Here is an 18,817-nt window from a genome sequence, read left to right as displayed (position 1 = left end):
TTATTGTTTTTATCAACTTGCCATCAAAGTTATTATATACAGATAACACTATTGATGTCTTATTATCTCCACCTTAATCTTAAACACTTCTAACACAATATTTAATACATGATTGGACAGAAAAAAATTCCTAGAGTTGAACGTACAGACTCATATTCATTAACACAATTACAGTATGTGCAAACTTAAAAAAAACCAGCTTGCGGTTGACTTACGACCTTACCTACCCGCGAGTTCCGTAAATGGATTGAGTTGGCTGCCTTTAAGAGATTGATCCATTTGAGTGAAAGATGGGGGCATAGCTGGCCATACAAATGACGGCCTCTCTTGAGGCACCTCAGGTGGATCAATTTCCCCCAAAAGAACCTGCAAAACAGTTCTCATACAAGGCCTGCAATGTGGGTTCGGATGGCAACATGCCAATCCTAGAATCAGCACACGCTCGGCTTCATTCTCGACGAAGTTCCCATCCACCCTGGAATCCACAGCGGCAGTGATCTTCCCATTCTCATAGTATTCCCATAGCCAATTGACGATGCTATTGTTGTAATTGTTTTGCTCACTTTTGTTACCAGGTTTCCTCCCGCAAACAACTTCTAAGACGAGAACGCCGAAGGAATAGACATCGGTTTCCACCGTTGCTCTGCTGATAAGAAAGGTTTCCGGAGCCATGTAACCTGGTGTGCCAGCAATCTCTACGGTGGAAATATAAGCCTTCTCTTTTTCATGAATGGTTCGAGCCAACCCGAAATCCCCTAGCTTAGCGATGAACTCTGAGTCCAACATTATGTTGCTGGCTTTTATGTCACGGTGAAGTACCCGCTTTTGACAACCATTGTGAAGATACTCGAGTGCTTGAGCTACCCCTCGTATTATATTTTGCCTTTGCTCCCAATTCAGTCTCGATTCCACCATGCTTGTTTTTTCATCATAAAATATGAACTTATCAAGGCTTCCATTTGGCATGTATTCGTATACAAGAAGGAGCTCACGCCTTTCATAGCACCACCCGATTAACTTCACGAGATTTTTGTGGTTGAGGTTGCCAATTGTTGTTACTTCCGCTATGAATTCTTGCTTGCCTTGATTTGATTTCTTCGACACTCTTTTGACAGCTACGTCCTGGTTTCCCCATGACCCTTTGTACACGGTTCCAAATCCACCTTTCCCAAGCTTGTTCTTGGGGCTGAAGTTGCCAGTTGCTTGTTTCAATTCACTGAATCGAAACTTCTTTGGAGCAAAATCCGATCGTCTAATCTCATCTTCTATATTTCTTTGCGCACCTTTAAAATCCTCCTCAATGGGGCCTGTTCTCCGATACAAGTAAAAGCGAACCCCGATAAACAACACCAGAATCACTACTGGAATCATTATCCAAGCTACCCACAACAAGTTCCCCTCTCCTCCGATATCGGTTCCGGAAAACTCCCAGGATTTGACACAGTTCAGCTGAGTCTCATTGCTTGTTGAAGCAGAGAATCCAACAAACACCTTCTTTGGAAGATAGCTAGAAAGATCAAGACGCTGAGAAAGCACAAGAGTCTCATTTACCCTCACAGTCAAGTTTTGGCCATCATATTGAAGAAGAACCCATAAATCATGACCTCCTGAAATATTAAAACCAAAGTGAGTTAAAGAAACTGAGGCGTTGGAGTTTATGCTATTTATGTCCAAGCCAATATGGTTATCATCCAAGTCCTGATCATCGCTCTTCCTTGTATCGAACTCCACCGCCACCACCGGGGAACCATTCGGATCCGAGTTCACAATCCCAAGCCATCTCCCTTCGCTGTAGGATGGAAGAGTAGAATCCCCAGCTATTATAAACGCTAGGCCTTCACCCCCAGGAGATGTTCTGTTTTGGATATTGAAGACAAAGGTTGTATTGAAAGAAGCAATAGTGTGACTGTCTTTCCACAATCTAAAAGGTTTCTTATACACGGCTCGCCCCGATGTATTCTTAATGGAACTTCTTCCAAGATCGGGGGTAACTTGGAGGGCATGCACTACTATGTAAGAATTGCTCAAGATAAGCTGCTTTATATGATCTATCTCGAATGTTGAAAATTTAAAGCTAAAGCTGCTTACTTGAATGGAACAATGAATGAGGAAGACTAGTAGGATTAAAAAGTAGGATGGTAGTGGTGAAGAACGCATGTTGCCTGCAAAACAATGGAATAATGGATTCTGACAATATGAAAATGGAGGGAAAATTTGATTTAAGTAAAATGAAATTAAATAATATTTGGTGAATCATCCAATTTCCTTGTATTTTCTCTTTTTCTCCCCCTCATTTTGATTAATATTTTTCAACACTTTGAAATAGTTGGGAGTACCAACTTTCCCTAAAATTCCCTCAGCTAGGAGGGATTTAATGTCAATGAGGATGCGGGCAAAAGATAAACTTCTCCTCATTTGTTTTCTTTGGTTATTGATCTATCAGATGTGACTTAACAATGGTTTAATAAATAATTTAAACAAGAATTTCAACTGGATTATTATTATTATCTTTCTTCCATGGTTGAATTGAACTAGGATTCAAGGTAATTTCGTTAGTTAAGTTCCAGGTGTGGATAGAAGCGTAATAGAAAAGCAATAAAAATGTTAGTTTAATAGTCTCTGATATATGCCTTGAAAATTTTACTCATCTTCCACGAAATTCATTTAGATCAAGCTAAGTCGATGCTCCAATAACATCAGTATAAATAGAGCCCTCTGCTGGAAAATAAAGTTACTTAAATTATCTATATTTTTTCTATTTTTGCCCTTTAATTATATAGATTTTAGATTTTAATAATTGTTTGTAACCTTTATAATTTTAATTAACATAAATTAAATTAAAAGGATTAAATTATAAGAATATGTCCTCCTTTTTTATAAAATTTAAGAATTTAGGTCCTTTTTTTATATTTATGAGAGTAGGTCGTTTTTGGAGAGAGTGAGTGAAAATGCATCCTAGAAGGCGTGTTTTCACTTTCTTAGGAATTGTTTTTTTTTCTTGTCCTTTTTGTGGTTGGAAATTAGATTTTATGGATTTATTTTTGTTTGTGTTTGAGATAGACATTGTTATAGTTTTAAGGTATGTTTGAATTTACGATAATGTCATGGAGCTCGACAACCTAGAAATTTCATCTGCCATGTGAGTATGGAGCCATCACCCAAGAAGCTGGATCGCATTGCAACTCAAGGTCCCAATTGATGGTGATTATACGGTCACGGGTTGAACTATAACTAGGGCTTCAAATTTACAAAAGTTATGTTGTCAAAGGATGGAGTATAACTAGGGCCCCAAGTTGATAGTAATTATGTGAGCACGGCAATGAGTTTCATCTCATTAAAGGATGATGCTTTATAAAATTCATACAAAAGTCTAAGATTATAATCATAGCAAAAAAACACAAGGGTCTTCCAGTATAATTAAATAATTCATTTTATCCATCATCAGCAAAGGCGCTAAGCTCGTTACTATAACCTATACAAAGTTGGCGGCAACAAGAAACAACCGTTGCCACCCCAATTTGCGTTTAATCGTTTTTGTTGGAAATCTTGTTGCCACCAACACAGTCACACGTTATGTTGGAAGATCATGTTTGAAAAACGCAGTGAAAATAGGTTTAAGAGAAAAACTAGAGTTCAATTTTTTTTCCCAAAAACTTGGTTGTGTTATTTAAAATAATAAACATTTAATCAAAATCGTACATTTATAATTCGTCTGGGATGAATACTTCAATCGAGTACTCTTCTCCTCTATCCTCAAGTTCACGTCTATTGAGTGTGGGTTCGCTTCGAATCAGAATTTTTTTCACAAAATTACCAGTGGAGTAATTTCAAAATTTATCTAAACTTTTGGGGTCAAGTTGTAAATAATAAGAATGTCTCTAGAAATTTTCTGAAATAATTTATTTAGAGAATTTTTCTCTAAATAAGAATATCTCAAGTTGTAAAAATTTTCTGAAAATTTTTCTTAAATTCAAGTGTGTGAGAATTAAATGACCTGACCCTCTTTATTCAACTAGGATTAGAATTAATCACATTAATATTAAATTAATAAAATATTATCTAGATAAATATTAAATTAAATTTATTATCTCATAGTAATATCTAAATAAATATTAAATTAAGTTTAATATCTCATATTAATATTAAATTAATAAAATATTAACTAGATAAATATTTAATTTAATATAACATCTCTTATTAATATTCAAATAAATATTTAATTTAATTTAATAATAAATTCATTAAAACAATATCATCTTTGAAAAAGTTAATTTGAAATCAAGTTACCCGATAGAGACCCACTAGGAGTCTATTTTTCCACTTTTCTATCGCCAAAGAGCCACTGTCGTTGACCATCTACCAGTCGTCGGATCCCCGCCGTCGTAGTCGTTGTGCCTAGCAGTGCCATCACCGACGTGACTCCCTCGATACCCTGAAATGTCATTGTTTTACTTGAATGGGCCTAGTGGGCTCAATGCCTCATCGCGAAGCCGCCAGTGTTGTGGCTATGGCGAGGCTGGCTATTCGAACGGTTGGCCCTACGCCCAGCCTACCCCTCTCCCTGATCAATAGGTGCCTACCCAGGCCGGCCGTTCACACGACCAGCCGCACGGGGTACAACATCCCTCGACTAGGTGTTCACACACTTGGCCCACTGCTACCAATGGAGTTAGTCGAAACCCTCAGCAAGCTGTTCTAACATCTTGTTGCCATGGCCAAGGCACCATTGGCTAGGCATTCGCATGCCTAGCTGGTGTTGTAGTCGGTTCGGTTGATGCCGATTTGGTCTGAGCCAGTGACGACCCGACATATCCAGTCCAACACTTTTGGCTCGGTTTCACACACTGGGCCCATTTTTGGTTCTTGGATCCAATATCAAGTTCAATTACTCATGGGGCTAATTCTTTATCAAGGGTCCACTCAGAGGAATAAAAATGGTAGATGATACCATGCTCACAATTGAAAAGGAGTATGCAATCGCCGATTTTTATCTTTTTCTGGTTTCGTTGTCCGACACATCTCTCGATACAATGTCGCCAACATCGTTGATCCCAACTGAGTCGACCCGTTTCTTTCAAGTCAACTAGTAGTAATAGCCACATTAAATATGCTATATTTCGAGATTTATCTGGCATAAACAGACCCTCGATCAACCTCAAGATGAATGCGCGCGTGAATTATTCTTTTTCATCGTGACTCACAGAGGCGTCAATACATTTAGAGTTCTCCTCCAACCATCCCATTTCAATCTGGTTACCCCTAAACTTGTTCGACACCTTCCCTAGTAATTACTCGCGTGTTGCACTCCAATCGGCACTCGCCACTACACTTGTAACGACTTTCCTATCAACTGGTAGACCGAGTTGTAAACCAACATCCTCGAGTGTAATTTTACACTCACCGCAGGGGAGATGGAATGTGTGTGTCTCAAGTCACCATCTTTCCACCAAAGCACTAATAAGTGGGGGATCCAATTTAGTCCCCCCGAGCATGCGAACCACGTAAAAGAATTTCGTATCTCGCAAGTGCCCATGAATGGCAATCGGTGCACTCACACTTAAATTGTGTATATAGGTCTCTAAAATCCGATCTTTGGCCTGAGTATATAAATATAAAAAAATTATAAAATTAATAATGTTAACAACATAATAATTTAATAATTTAATAATATTTTCTTACCATTTGTAATTGGACGCCAGAGATGTGCTTGTCATCCAAACGAATAAACTGAATTTTCATTTTACAAATTATAAGGAATAAAATAAAATCGAAGAGAATATGATTGAGAGAAAGATTTAAAACGAAATTATTGAGAGAATTGAGAATTGAGAGAATAGGTTTGAATGAAAAAGAATGGTGTTTAAAGGGATTTATATAGGAAAAAATATGGCTGTTGGGGGATGTAGCCATTTGGGGGGATGCTACTGTTGCCTGAAAACACGTCTTACAAGGCGCGTTTTCACTTTCTCCCTTAAAAAACTGTCTATTTTCATAAATATAAAAAAAAACGATCTAAATTCCTAAATTTTATATTAAAAAAAACGGCATACTCTTATAATTTAACCAAGTTAAAAATGTTAATTAGAATTTTCAAATTTGTAAAACGATAGGAAGGACTAATTGAGAAAGACGAAAGGAAGGAAATATATAGAAAAGGTAATCTTAAAGTAAAATAATATTTAATCTTATCTATAGATTTAATTTTGATTTAAGGGTTAAGTGGATCTCTTATTTTTATATATAATATTTATATCCGAAGTCTCCAAGAAATGGAAGCAATCTTAGGTGTAATTTGAATTGAAATTTTACCAAGTCTCATCTTATATATTTAATTTTTATGATTCTTTCCATTGAAAACCAATTAAATGAAAAATAATTTTATATAATAATTATTCAATTTAATCATACTTATATATCACTTGTATGAAAATATTGAAAACGAAAATGGAAATTATTTAAATTGAAATGTATAATTTTATAAGTTGAAAATTACAATTTATATTATTTCACGCAATATATTAATTACTTAAAGTAATCCAAGTATATATATATATATATATTTGTTACATTCTAACTATTTGGATTATGTGGTGGGCATGAACGGTGTGAGTAAACCTCTTGAAAAAGTTATTTGTAAAAATTTTTTAGATCAACAATCGAATGGATCCCACTTATTAACCAATACAACCTATGAACGGTGTGATTAAACCTCTTGAAAAAAATCCTTTGCAAAAATCTTTTAGACCAACAATCAAACGGATCCCACTTATTAACCAACTCAACAAATTCCTATCATAATATCACATCCAAAGTGACGTAGGACACATTATAGCACCACCATAAGTAGGCCTATATCATCAGATCACTTGCCCACTTGACTCTATCCCACCAATAACAACTTGACATTGTGGTGCCTAGGGATTTATAAGGCCCGAAGATCCTTCTTACTCACTACTTCCTACTTTTCACTTTCTCCTCATCTTACTCACCCTCATCTCCACCTTACTTAAATTACCATAAAAAATATTAAAAATGGAATAGATTAAAACACATTTTCATGGAAACATATATTAAATAAAATTTATATTTTCAACATATATACCAACAAGTGTTGCACTATGAAGAAAGAATGCAAGTTCGAACTTTGGAGATGACATTGTTGAGAAAACAACCACAAACTTCGAACATAAACCATAAAACAAATATTAAATTTACCAAAAAAATATTCTCAACAGAAAATTATCACCCAATAATTCAACTTTTTCATTTTTGTCATTAATCGTTAAATTACTAGCAAAAAGATAGTTGGGCACATTTTAAAATTGACATAGTAATAATTTTAACCTCAACATTTATATATCGTATTAATTTAAACTTGATTTTAAAAATTTAACCATCAATATTTACACATTATGTATAATTTTTTGCTAAAACTAAGTTAATTTTAACCTAGTATTAAATCCTACACCAATTCTTCTTCATCAAATAATTTGGAAACCGAAATTCAAAAAAAAAAAAGTCATATAGTTAATTTTCTTAAAGCACATATAAGCTATTTTAGCTCAAACTAATCGAATAATAATATCAATATTAACATAGTGAACTAACCTTAAAGCAATTGGCGCAACACATCAGTGTCAATCCAATAAGAAATCAAAACAATGAAGATTAGACGGCCAAAGAAAGAAAGGGAAAATTGGTGATTGGTTACTTATGATTCTAAGTGATTTCTCCTCTTGTTTGTTGGTGTCTCACTAAGAAAGATACATGCAAATGATTTTTCATTTCGATACAATATTAAAAATAGGAGATAGATGTAACATAGTTCGAACTCGTATCAAATGGACCTCCTACTTTTCAGGCAGACTTTCAAGTCAAGTTACAACCTAGTCATGTAAAAGTCTAGTTTAAGATAAGATTTAGATTTAGAAAAAAAAAATTCCCACTCATTGGATACCCAATCTGTGTGTTTTTACACAAAAGAAGCAACATTGGCTCTTGGTTTTCATTATTGTTCTTATTGTTGTACAAATTTTATGTTTACTACTTTCTTTGGAATAGTGAAAGATGGTCTCCTTGTCTGCTTGGATTGAGCAAATAATAAATAGTATTTGCTTTTTGGGGTCAAAATCTCACTAACAAATTAATCAATGTTTTCCTTTACATAACATTATTTACACAACATAAAAATTAAAATAATTTTACAAATTTTCATAATTATTCATATTTTTAATATTTTAGCGAGTCAACGGTTGAATTTATCAATATAATTGTGCTTGTCATGTATGTAAATTTTCGAACCAATTTGATATCTCTATCATAACGATCTAAAATACTTTATACATTAATATATATTTAACGCTTGAATTTTGTTTTACATAAAACAAATAGTTAACGATTTTAAATTTACATCAAATTTGACATGTATAATCTAAATAAATAGTCTATAAAATATAATGGTTGAATCGTTAAAATATCAATAATATAAATAATTACAAAAGTGTGTAAAACTATAATTTTTATACTGTGTAAATAGATCCCTCCTCATGTATATATAAATTAAGATATGTACTAAACTAAAATTTATAAATAAATTATATGCATTTTTGTAATAAAAGAAACCATTGGTAAGTACGTGAATCAACGGTTCAAGGCTTCCAGTCCAACGGGACCATCCTACTTTATATTTCAATTACATAATTGAAAGAAGGGAAAAGATTACATGAAACAGCGACGACACGCCATCTGTATTCATTTTTCAATAGTTTAATGTCACATCAATGTTTTCATCATGAAAAAAATTAAATCCGAATGAAATTCTTAAAATTCAAGATAAAATTAGTGATGTAATATTAAACTACTAAAAAATAATAATATTTTTATTCATACCATCTTTTCTCATTAGAAGAAAGATTAATGGGCTCCTCGAAACTGCAAATCTTCAATTAAATTAATTTTAAAATTATACAAAATAAAAGAAAGCCATCATTTGAAAACCAACAAACAGTGCCATTGCCATATAATTGTGTTTGGTAAGCAGCACATTTTAATCATTATATTTCTCTCCGAATCATCACGACTATAATGACAACATGTATTACTAGCATTTCATTATACCTTATACACACAAAAATTGTGTCAAAATGCCCTTTCTTTTTAATAAATATGTTATTGAAAATAAAAATATTATTGAAATAATTTAATATAATATATGGTCCGTGCATATAATTTTACATATTTTAGTGACTATATAAAATTATTATGTCAATTTACTAAAATAGATTTTTAATATATATTTCTAAAAAACTTTTAATGAGATTAGATGCCATAAATCCAGCTCATAAAAATAAAAACGTAATTAATGCATATTTTATAATTAATATTATATATTATAAAAATCTTTTGTTTTTTCTTTTGAAGGAAATTATTTCTTCCTTATATGGAATCCAAGAATTTGAAAAAAAAAATATAACAACACGCCATATTTTGAGTTTGCAAAACACCTAACACGTGATATTTATCGGGAGAAATGATGGTATAAAATTATAATTTCATGTCATCCCTATCACTTTTCAATGATAAATCAGATCTTTTTTCTGGGGAAAAAGCAAATCTAATTAAAAATACTAAAAATCAAGAGAAAAATCTAATTTGTTATCGATGACGTGGAATCAAAGTTTCATATAATTTTTTCTCTATTTATCATAAAATATGTAAACAGAAGGGAGGAAGGAGACAAAAACATGAAGATCGAAGATGATGGAGAAATGATCCTATTCCCTGCCGTTGAATGAAAAACTATTTTCTCGTAGTGGGATGATGCGATTAATTCAGTCGTAAGTCATCTCCTTCCTCCTCTTTCGTTCTCGTTTCTCTAAAAAGTCAAACAAAAATCAAATCTCTTTGGTTTTAATTACAATAAACAAAGATTTTGCTTTATGGTTTAGAGAAACAAGAAATCCCACTTTCCTTAATGTTCTATTTTCTCGGCTCTCTATGTCTCTTTCTCTTGTATATTTATATAGATTCACGTGCGTTTGTCAACCAGGATTTGTCGGTCAATCTCAAATCTTTACTTCCACAAAGGCAAAAAAGCAAATAAAAAGTAGTGTCATAGAGCAAGTGGTCGTGTCGTGTGAGTGAGTTTACATTAAACAATATCGAATAGGGTTCTCTTTGCAAGGAAAAAAAAAAGTTGAATGGAGTTGGGTTTGAGCTTGGATGGCTCCTCCAAGCCATTTTCGTTTCTAGAAAAAACCCCAAAGTTGTCAAGCAATGATCATCTAGGGTTTTGCATGGGGCTCGGCAGATCACAAGAAAAAAGGGATTCTTTGGAAGCTGAAAGAAGAGGGAATGGTGGAGACCTCAAAAGAGTTTCTTCAGATCCTCATCTTCAGCTTCATCTTCGCCTTCCATGGCTTTTTGATAATCGTTAGTATTTTATTCATCCCACCATTTTATTACAACCTTCATGCTTTCTTCCTTGTTAGTTGCTTCTTAAACCAAAAGTGATATTAACTTTCGTACTGTAACATTAGTGCACGAAACAGGTTTATCAAAAGGACGGGGAAGAGGGTTAGACGTGAACCGGTTACCCATGGTGGCGTTGGCGGGTGAAGCGACGGTGGCGCATTCGTCTCCGAACAGCGCGGTGTCGTCTTTTCAGATGGATTTTTGGTTTAGAAACGGAAACAGCAGAGGCAACAGAGGCATGGACTCTGAAACCGAAAGGGTTAGCTCAAGAGCCAGTGATGATGATGAAGATGATAACGGTTCAAGCCGGAAGAAACTCCGGCTTTCTAAAGAACAATCGGCTTTCCTTGAAGAAAGTTTCAAAGAACATAGCAACCTAAATCCCGTAAGACAAAACTAAAACATTTCTGTCATTTGTTTTCCTTGTTGTAGGGTTCATGTTCTAAATATTTTTGATTGAATCTTCTGTTCAGAAACAAAAACTTGCATTGGCCAACCAATTAAATCTTCGTCCTCGACAAGTGGAAGTTTGGTTTCAAAATAGAAGAGCAAGGTATGTCTTCATTTTCATGGTGGTTGGGTTTAATAATTGCCAAATAATAGGGTTTTTTTAAAAATACTGATTTCAAACAAAAATGGTATGAAAACAGGACAAAATTAAAGCAAACGGAGGTAGATTGTGAGTATTTAAAGAGATGCTGCGAGACACTGACAGAAGAAAATAGAAGATTACACAAAGAAGTGCAAGAGTTAAGAGCTTTAAAAACCTGTCAACCATTTTACATGCAGTTACCTGCCACTACCCTTACTATGTGTCCCTCATGTAAGCGTGTCACCACCACCTCCGCCACCGATGCCAAAATTGGAATTTAACCACTGAACAAGACTGGAGGGTATCGGTTTTCGCCACTGCAAACACATGTGCGCACCAGTCTACTTCATGAAATCATTGGACGTGACCAGTCAAAAGATGCTATTACCTTTTGGTTTTTTGGTCGGTTTTTGTTTACTTTGTGACTACCCTCTTGCAGTTGTCTTGCAGTTTTCTGCCACTACCCTCTTGCAGTTTTTGGATAGGTTATGTTTAGAGTGGAACTTTAGGGTAAAGATATCGAAGAACTTTCGTAAGATATGCATGACGAAGATAATATATAGGTACTGCCTATGTAAACTAAGAGAAGAATTGTGTGAAACTTTGATTTTCCGTCATTATTATCTCTTTTTACTAGAAGCATGATAAAATCAAAATTTTTTCTTTTAATTTTTAGCATTTTAAGTTGGATTTGAATTTTTTTAGGAAGAAAAATCTAAAAATCAAGAGGAAAATTCTGATTTGTCGTACTCTTATTAGAAAGGAATAAGGATGATGTAGAATCACGCTTTATACCATCTTTTCTCGTAAATTAGATGTTTATTTTAATAAAAATAATATAATCCTAGATGCTTATTTATTCTATAATAATAGATTTATCTCGTTTTAAAAAATTATCTATTGCACATATTTTGTATATTATATCAACTTTGATTCAATATATAATTTAAAATGGATAAATATAATTATTTGTGTATATAATATATAAGAATAAAGTGATGCTATGTCAATAATTGTATTAATAATTTGTAAGAATTGGATCAAATCAAAATTTCATGTATAAAATTGCACATAATATCATGTTTATGTATAGTTTTGAGATTTATCTTTAATTTTTTTTTAAATTTTATGGAAACCTGTTGATATTGTGATACAACAACGAAGCGAGTGTGGTGGGGGCTATGAAAGTCGGTTCACCTAGTCGAGACAAAGAATCGAAGGTTATAGTGAGTAGAATGAAGAGAACATGGAAGTTAAGTGTAGAAGGTAAGTTGACAGAGTACAGACTTATATGTTTGGAGAGTTGATCCTTTCTTCATCGTTCTTGGAGGTATTTATAAGTGGAGGTCTTGTGTAGGATTATGTTAACGTGTTGAACTTGTCATCTAAACATCATTGCGGAACACGTGAGGTGAATGTCTTCGATGGGACGAAGATGGTTGTGATGGGACAGATCATGTCATTCATTTTGACTTGGCGGTACAAAACAGTTGAACTCACGTGAGATTTGGTGACCAACAATAACACATTTTTAACAGAAGGTTGGGGATTTGGGTCTGTAGGTGGTTCTTGCTTGTCTGGGTGACTAGAATGGGGTGACCTTCTGATTGGTCACTATCGAATTTGCTACTCAAGCATCCTTCTGACTTGCCACATGTCCTTAATCGGGTATGAGTTAACAAAACTCAAAAAAAAATATTTGATAAGGGTTATTACTAAGATTATATAACCATTAAACTAATGAATATCTAGAGTCAAAAACAACATCTAACTCAGAGGTAAACCATCCTTATCAAGTATATTCACCAAAGAGGATGAGTTTTGATTCATCCAATAAGTCAAGCATATCCAACAAGTATGCCCTTCATCTTCTTTTCCTCATGTGAATTATTATCCCCAAAGAGAACTTTGAACCATTCATCAATGGTAGTAACCATCACTACAGGAAAATAGGACTTTAGCGGTGTTTTTAGTGGCGTTTGGACAAAAAACGCCGCAAAGGTTATACATTAGTACACTAGCAAAAAAACACCGCAATAAATCAAGCAATAGCGGCGTTTATGAGAAAAACGTCACAAAAGGTGAGCAATAATGGCGTTTTTGGTCCAAACGCCGCGAATATGTATTTTTTTATGAAACGACGCTATTTTGTTAGCCCTAAAATGCCTTGGTCTTTTTCCCAAAATCAGTTCCCCCTCCCCAAAATCCCAAAATCAAACTTAAATAATTTTGAATGCCTCGATTTTTATTTTGAATCTTATAAAATTCAATCCAACTTTAAAAAAAAACTTTACGTCTCAAATTACAAATCCAACTTGAATTCGAGCTTTTACAATCTCAAGTAAATCATATTCAATTAAATCCTAAACTCTATAATTAATATACATTTAGGGACATAACTAGGGGGTTGACAGGGTCTCGGCCCCCCTAAAATGAAAAATTTTCCATTTAGGTTGTTTGAATTTATTTATAATTTTAAATTATTAAAGGTAAAATTGCACTTTGTCCCTCTAAAATGAAAAATTTTTGATTTAATCCTTTAAAAATTATAAAAATATATGCTATCAAAATGATGAGATTGCATTTTTACTTACAATTTAATTTCAACCCCTAAAAAATTCGATTGTGCCCTATTTATCCTTAAACCTCAAAACTCTAAATCCTAAAACTTTAAATCATAAACCCTAAACTATTAACCTTAAACCCTAAAATAAATTTCATATGGATATTGATGTGTATATATATATATATTAATGTAAAAGCTTATGTTTATAATAAATTGTGGAACCACTTAATATTGATTAAAAAGTCAAAAAGCAAAACACAAACACTAAAAGAGGGAAAAAAGTGAAATGGCAAAATGATGCATTTGGCAAATGGAACACTAATATATCAAAATATTAATTTTTCTTTTCAATTCAACATATATTTCATGTTTATTTTTAGGTTTATGAAAATCATTTTTTTGGAATTCATAATTATCTCTCTTAAATTATGGTTAGCATTCTAATTTAGTTCCTTTAAAACATTTTATTTGAGTCATCAAATAATCAGTGACTCAAGTCAGAGAGTTACACGGGCTGGACACAGCCGTGTGTCCCTATTTCGAATGCCCAAACTGTCTGAGGCACGGGTTTAGTCCTGACTTATTTCTCTGAGAACCCGGTTTAGTCCTGACTTATTTCTAACGCATGTTCTGGGCCTCGAGGGCTCATATAAGAGACTTTATGAACAATTTCTGACATGAATGTTAAACAATATGAAATTTCTGTATTTGATCTGCATATTCAGGCAATGCTTCGTAACCTTGTTCCGGTGACAAATATGGGTTAGGGGTGTTACAGATCTTGGGTACAAGCACATCGATATGTTCTTTTTCACCACGATTCAATTGAACCATTACACAAGTAAATTTTAGAATTTGATAAATATTCATCTTTTTAATTTTTTTATCTTCTAAGCAAGTAATCCATTTTTTAACGTAGTGAGTACTAACAAGTCTTGAGATCTCGTTCACGCTCCCAAAGATTACAACATCGAGAGATTCATAAGTTATTCACATAATCTTTTCATGAATGGTTAGGGCAAACTGTATGCAACTAAAGTTTTCATTGACAAATAATAATGTTTTCCAATAACATTTATAATTAATTAATTTACTTTCGATTCAATAGGTTTGAAGTGGAAAGGACGTCAATGACGAAGTTGAATGGATTTTCCAAGGTTCGAATAGAGTAGTAAAAAGATATAATGCTTTCCTCATCAATGGATTTAGGTTTCATACAAAATCTCGCAAAAGATTAATGAGGACTCAAAATTGTGGAATAGTTGTTAATTCTTCAATTACAAGTTATGCTAGTGCTAGGGACAGTAATCATATTGAGGGAAATGTGGAGTATTACAGACTTCTTACTGACATTATTGAGTTGGATTACTATGGCAAACGGAAGGTTGTCTTATTTTAATGTGATTGGATTGATGTTACTATTGCTCGCGGAATTAAAAAAAGATCAATTTGGTTTTACAATGGTGAACTTCTCTCGATTAATTCACACTGGACAACAATTGATTGACGAGCCATATGTATTTTCTTCTCAAGTGAAACAAGTTTTTTACTCGAAAGATGCAACTGATGAGGGTTGGTACGTTGTACTCCGTAACACCCATAGAGACTTGTTTGACATGGGCAATGAAAGTAGAGATGACATCGATGAAAGATCAGAAACATTGTCTTTTCTAGAACAAAACTTAAATGAAACTATCCCTAGTACTAGTACACAATTTCAATAGGTTCACTAAGATGTGGGTGAAGATTTTTACGAATCATGATGTAGTAAGATTTTACGATTTTTTAATTATATGTAATATTATAATTTAAATCTTGATCTTGTTAAATATTTCAACTATTTTATTTGTACTATTATTTTTGTAATTAGTTACTAATATTTCAACTATTTTATGTGTATTGCAGATAAAATGCCTAGAAGAAAATTGTGAGATCTAAGTATTGTTCAAAATCCTCCAAATTCGGAAGAACCAAATAGTGAACAACAGACTGCTATTGGATCTTCGAATGTTCCGAATACAGCTGATGAACCTGCAAAAATTCAAAGTAGTGTTAACTTTAATTTACATGCATGTTGACTTTTATTATTGATTTTTGTTTCAAATTATTATATTATAATATACCATTTTTTTAGCTGAAAGTGGTGGGATGCACAAAACTTGAGGACGTACGCTATTAAAATATCTATACGAGTTAAATTCTGTCAAGCATGTCAAAGTAGCTAGAAACAGTCATGGTCAGCCTATTGGATCAGAAGCTCGACTTTTAGCAAGATACTTGGGGATTATAGCACGAAATGCCAATCTTTGCCTATCAACTACGAGTCATGACATCATATGCCTGATAGTAACAAAAATCAAGCTCTCGATAATATTAAGGTAATAACGTGAATGTAATTTATAATACTTTGGTTTAAGTTTCATTTATATTAACTTTCTAAACTTGTGTTATTTGCAGGAGAGATTTACTTTAGAGGTCTCAGATAATTATGTGAAGAAGGCATTAGGAAAAAAGTGGAGAGACTATAAAAGTGCTTTAAAGAAGGAATATTTAAAGAAAAATATAAGCCTCAAAGAGAAATTGGAAAATGTCCCGCTGGGAATGCTAAGGTACCAATGGGAAGATGCAGTTAGATTTTGGAATTCAAAGAAAAGAAAGATATTACGTACTTCTAAACTCTAATAATTATTTCAGTTTATATTATTTACTATATACGTAATAATAATTTCATAATGTAGGATCGTGAGCGAGTTAGAACTACAAGTAGGCAAAAACAAAAATTCTCGCACACAGTTGGGTCGAAAAGTTTTGCTTGTGTAGCTGATGACGAGGTATTTTGAATTTATTAATTATGTCAAATATTAATTACTTTCTACAAAATAATATTTTTCCTATTATATTGTAGGAACTATCGTCTGGTCAAAAAGTTGGACACCTTCAGCTTTTTGACATTACACATAGAAAGAAAGATGGATCTCCTATGACTACTGAAGTTGCAGAAATTATGGTATATTTACTTAATAAAATTTGAATTATTTTAAATATTTATCATGTTTAATTATAATGGTTTAATTCGTCATTTGTAATGAAATAATGTTAAGTTATGTTGCATTTGTTTTGATTATATATTTCGTTTCTAACTCTTTGATTGATTTATTAGAAGAAACTAAAGGATAAAAGGGCAGAGTATAAAGCGGTCGCTTCGAGTGATAGTTCTATTAACCTTGACGACATTGATAACCGAATTATTACTGAAGTTTTGGGTTCTGAAAGGTATGGTCGGGTTCGATTTCAAGGATCTTTTGTTAACCCAACCCAATATTTTAAATTCAAATCACAACAATACATGCCCTCGGGGAATCAGGCACAAGCTGAAGTTCAGAGGTTATGAGACTAGATGGCTCAGATGCAAGCGAACACAGTTGAGCAAATTGCTCAACTTAAAGCGGAGTCAGCATCGAGAGAAACAGAGGCTCAAAAAATATGAAGAACTCCACTCTGACTTAAAGTAGAGGCAAGAACGAGGAAGCGAAAATATGACGACTCCATTCTGACTTTAAAAAATGATGAAGACGTTTCAAAGAATCATGAGAATCTGCTATCTTAGACGTTTGTTTTCTTATTGTAAGAATATTTTAACATTATAACTTTAGAATATAATAAATTTTGTTATTTCATTTATTAATTTAGATCATATACATATTTCTTTAGTTGGATTTGAAGTATCATTTAGATTTGTAGTTTTTTGTTGGATTTGATGTTACAGGAAATTATGTTGACAATTCGGGTTCTATATGAATGAAAATGGATTGTTAAAAATCTGCTAAAGTTAGTGGCATTTTTTCCACAAACGCCGCCAAAGAACAAGACTTTTAGCGGCGCTTTTACTAAAAACGCTGCTAAAGAACATGACATTTAGCGGCGTTATTGGGAAAAGCGCCACTAAAGAAAATGACCTTTAGCAGCGTTTTTAAGAAAAGCACCGCTAAAAGTCATGTTCTTTAGCGTCATTTGTGGGAAAAGCATCGTAAAGGTCATGTTCTTTAGCGGCGTTTGTGGGGAAAGCGCTGCTAAAGGTCATGTTAGTGGCGTTTGTGGGAAAAGCGCCGTTAAAGGTCATGTTCTATAACGGCATTTGTGGGGTAAGCGCCGCTAAAGGTCATGTTCTTTAGCAGCGTTTGTGGGAAAAGCATCGCTAGATGTCATGTTCTATAGCGGCATTTTTCCACATAAACGCCACAAAATTTAGTGGCGTTGTCTATAGTAGCGTTTTTTGCGGCGCTTATCAAATCGCCTCAAATAGTTTTAGTGGCGCTTATAAGTGCTGCTATAAGCCCAAAAACGTCACTAAAAACCTATTTTGTTGTAGTGCATATCTCTTCTTATTTTGTAAGTCACTGTAACACCCATCACCCGATTTGATAACATATTCGAGTAAGAAATGTTACATTTAAGTACCTAATCATCTTCTAGAATCACATTCATACACTTGCTTTATAACATTTCTATTAAACATTTATAGTTCATATTTACACTACCAAGTTTAAGTACATGCCATCTCTAATGTCCTAAATTTATATATATATATATATACACACACCAAAAGGAACTTGGTCTTGTAGCTTGGATTAGTGATGTGGTCCAAGTTGAAGTAACAATTCTCATAAAGAAGTAGTCTATGTACTTCCATTCTACTTTCTTTCACCTACACATTTAAACAAACGCGTTAAGCTATGTGAATAATTTAGTAAGTGCTCAATTGAATTCAATCTTACCATTTATATATATATACAATTTAATTATATTTTAATAATATTTATTCACACAATTTCTTTCACTAATATACTTAAACTTTTAAATCATTTTCCAAAATATAAAATCATTTAAACTAACTTTATATCGTATAGCTTTCACTTCAACATATATTATCACTAATTAACTTTTACATTCACATATCAAAATCTTTCTCTCATTTCAAAAACATAACACAAACACTTAATTCACATATATTTTAAAAATTTAATTTACATGTTCACTTTTAACTTTATTTTCACATATTATTACACGTACACTTTTACTTTCACATTTTACATTTCACTTTTGTAGTCCTTAGTGAATTTTAGAGGAGTTCAATAATTTCGATACATTATAGAGATCCAGGCCAAATACGAACACCTACCTATAAC

The 18,817-nt window shown here is 33.1% G+C and overlaps 2 protein-coding genes across 3 annotated transcripts; one reads left to right on the top strand and one right to left on the bottom strand.

Moving 5' to 3' along the window:
- LOC105786177 (probable L-type lectin-domain containing receptor kinase S.5) lies at positions 1-2,415 on the bottom strand. The gene is made up of 2 exons (XM_012612513.2): positions 2,337-2,415; positions 1-2,162 (listed from the first exon to the last, which is right to left on the bottom strand). Exons 1-2 carry the CDS (start codon positions 2,413-2,415, stop codon positions 220-222), a joined length of 2,022 nt encoding a protein of 673 aa, XP_012467967.2. The 3' UTR covers positions 1-219.
- Positions 2,416-9,855: 7,440 nt separating this feature from the next.
- On the top strand, positions 9,856-11,748 carry LOC105787340 (homeobox-leucine zipper protein HAT14). 2 transcript variants are annotated; one of them, XM_052628194.1, is made up of 4 exons: positions 9,856-10,431; positions 10,551-10,858; positions 10,947-11,026; positions 11,124-11,748. In XM_052628194.1, exons 1-4 carry the CDS (start codon positions 10,200-10,202, stop codon positions 11,344-11,346), a joined length of 843 nt encoding a protein of 280 aa, XP_052484154.1. In that variant the 5' UTR covers positions 9,856-10,199; the 3' UTR covers positions 11,347-11,748. The 2 variants fall into 2 exon arrangements, with proteins under 2 accessions (XP_052484154.1, XP_012469156.1); XM_012613702.2 differs by having other exon boundaries at positions 10,055-10,431; positions 10,539-10,858.
- The last annotated feature ends 7,069 nt before the right edge of the window (positions 11,749-18,817 follow it).

The sequence above is a fragment of the Gossypium raimondii genome, chromosome 1, assembly GCF_025698545.1.
Source record: "Gossypium raimondii isolate GPD5lz chromosome 1, ASM2569854v1, whole genome shotgun sequence".
NCBI lineage: Eukaryota > Viridiplantae > Streptophyta > Magnoliopsida > Malvales > Malvaceae > Gossypium > Gossypium raimondii.
Note: the sequence above shows the minus strand (reverse complement) of the source record. Positions and strands in the feature narration are given on the sequence as shown.